This window comes from Penaeus monodon, chromosome 16, assembly GCF_015228065.2.
Source record: "Penaeus monodon isolate SGIC_2016 chromosome 16, NSTDA_Pmon_1, whole genome shotgun sequence".
Classification (NCBI taxonomy): Eukaryota; Metazoa; Arthropoda; class Malacostraca; order Decapoda; family Penaeidae; genus Penaeus; species Penaeus monodon.
The window spans coordinates 42,198,573-42,201,072 of NC_051401.1; the positions used below are offsets into that span (position 1 = coordinate 42,198,573).

The 2,500-nt window shown below is 39.2% G+C and overlaps 1 protein-coding gene across 14 annotated transcripts in view; it reads left to right on the forward strand.

Annotated features, from left to right (window-relative positions):
- The window catches only part of LOC119582818 (CLIP-associating protein 2-like), a 128,870-nt gene that overhangs the window by 107,311 nt on the left and 19,059 nt on the right, over positions 1-2,500 (forward strand). For 12 of the 14 annotated variants that reach the window (XM_037931270.1, XM_037931272.1, XM_037931278.1 and 9 more), the window contains 4 exons: positions 171-297; positions 456-709; positions 931-1,079; positions 2,268-2,500. The exon at positions 2,268-2,500 is cut by the window's right edge and continues 52 nt beyond it. In XM_037931270.1, the coding sequence (XP_037787198.1) occupies positions 171-297; positions 456-709; positions 931-1,079; positions 2,268-2,500 (763 nt within the window). The remainder of the gene's footprint in view (positions 1-170; positions 298-455; positions 710-930; positions 1,080-2,267) is intronic. The other 2 variants (XM_037931283.1, XM_037931284.1) reach the window with 1 other exon arrangement.

A 2,500-nucleotide genomic window follows, 5' to 3' on the forward strand; every position in this document is an offset into this window, starting at 1 on the left:
TAATGATGAATCATGATTATTTCAAAGCAAATTTTAGAAGAGTACATATTATAGATTTATTTTCTGATTTACGATTTGTGGAATTATTTAGTTTTTTAGAGTTTATTAGTTGCATAGCAAAGATGCCTGAATTGAAAGTATCAGCTTTATAACTTGCATATCTTCTGTAGGTCACAGGTGGTCCGAGAAGCATGTATCACCGTTGCATACATGTCCCAGGAACTTCACCATAAGGTTGACCACTTGTGTGAGACTGTCCTGCCAAATCTTATTTACTTAATACCCAACAGTGCCAAGGTATGAGCAATCTGAATGATATTTTATATGTACATAGAGCATATGAAGTGGAAAATATTTGAAATAATCCTGCTACTACTTTTATCCATATTTAATAAAGTTAAGTTTGAACTACTTTCATATTTGATGATTTCAATTTCTTTCTTTCACAATTACAGGTGATGGCATCCTCTGGCGTTGTCACGATTCGATTTATAATTCAAAACACTCACCACCATAAACTAATTCCTATCCTTTTGCGAGAGATCAGTAGCAAGAATAGAGAGATCCGCAAAGTCTTGTGTGAGGTTTTAGATCAATTAGTGCATACGTGGCCCACTCATTCTATGGAAAAGCACGTTCTCATCCTTGCCGAGACAATTAAGAAGGGAATCACAGATGCTGATCCTGAAGCAAGAGCCTTCTCCAGAAAGTAAGCCCTTTTTTAGTTAAGTCCTTTTGCGTAATTTTTGTTCGCAAAAATGATTAAATTTTTTAATATGTGCCAGGATGAAGCAAAATCTTAGAAGAGAATACTGGTATTATATTACTAGAGCTTAAAAAAAAAAAAAATGTATATTGGGCATTTAGTGGGAGGAATGTCAGTATTTTTCACATATGAGCAGAGACTTTAACCATAAAGCCTTACTTCAGAGCATATTGGGGCTTTGCGGGCCACTTCAAGGACGAGGCAGACAAACTGCTGAACTCGCTGGACCCGAGCTACAAGAAGATGCTTCAGGGAGAGATGAGCATGTCCAATTCATCTTCATCACAGTCTCTGCACAACTCCCAGAAGTCAGGTATGGACAGTCAGTCAGCAGATAGAAAAGTGTGGAACCATGAAAGGAAGGTTTCTTGATAAGTTGTCAGGTCAAGGATTTAGTGAGACATTTTTTTGGAAGATGATGTAGTCACATCATAACTTACTAGGGTGGACAGATAAGAAGGAATTAGTAAGAATGACAATGGGATTATCGATTTTAGTACATAGATGGCAGTACTTGTCACAAACTGCTAGTATGATGTGACTATGTAATAGGGTCAGTTTTAGTGTATTTGTTATGTGTATATATACATGTACATGATACATGACATAGTATAAAGAAGCTGGTGTAGCTGGATCAGTGTTGTTGATGGCAAGTAGTTGGACCTACCTCTAGTCAGGGTACTGGTGAGGTGAGTGGTAACAGATGGTTTTACAGGTAGGAAAAGTACTGGCAGGAATGCTTTCATTTTTTTAAACACTGAAGGCAAAGACTCTTGCAGCAATTTGTGGAAATAAATGTATATCTCCTTGAAATTCACAAGTGAAATTATACATGTTGATAAAAAGACATTGTTAAATTTAGATTGGTGGAAATCAGTTTCTTATTGTTGTGTGCATATATTTTACAATGCTTTCTATTAGTCATTAATATTACCCTTTCCTTTTTTCTTTTTTCAAACTTCTTTATCTTTAGTTGTGCAACAAAAGGCTCATTAATATTCGTTAAAAGACATGGTTTTAATTATTTACTTTTATCATATGCAAGTTTATTTGGTTGAAGTACATCAATTTTGCTGCAGGACTCACTTGACATACATATTATATTTATTTTTTGCATGTGTGTGTACATAACAATCGATTTGGGTAGGGTTATGACACACATTTTAGCACAATCTTCTAATATGGGTAGTTCAATTTGCGCATGTGTGCGTCTTTGTAGTTACTTTCATTATTATTTTTTGGTATGACTTTATTTTGATGGGGTTATGTATTTAGTACCTTTAGTGTTTACAACTGGCAAGCATATGACACACAGCTCATGCTTGGCCTTTGCTTGCTTCCCCCAAATCCTTCCTACCTCAACTACACCACCTCTGTGGCTTGTGTGTGTGCCTGGATGTTGCGCATACGCTCTACGTGGACTGTGTGCTGCCACTTGGATGAAATCACAAAACCGACACTGGATGGGTGCATCTTGCCGTCACTGGACACACATCAACAGCTGGAGCGCGCCCCGGGTGGTCACGTTCCTCTTCGACGGCCGGGAGCACAGAGAACCTGTCTGGAATGTCATCAAGACTCCCCCAAAGTGGCATGCGACGCTCTGCCATCCCTACCCCAGCCTCCCACCGCCCTCAGGACTCCTCAGACTCCCCCGCCCCCTCCCACACACCCACCAACTTCCGCTCCAACAGTGCCATTGACCTGCAGGCCGCAAGGCGTGCACAGGCTCGT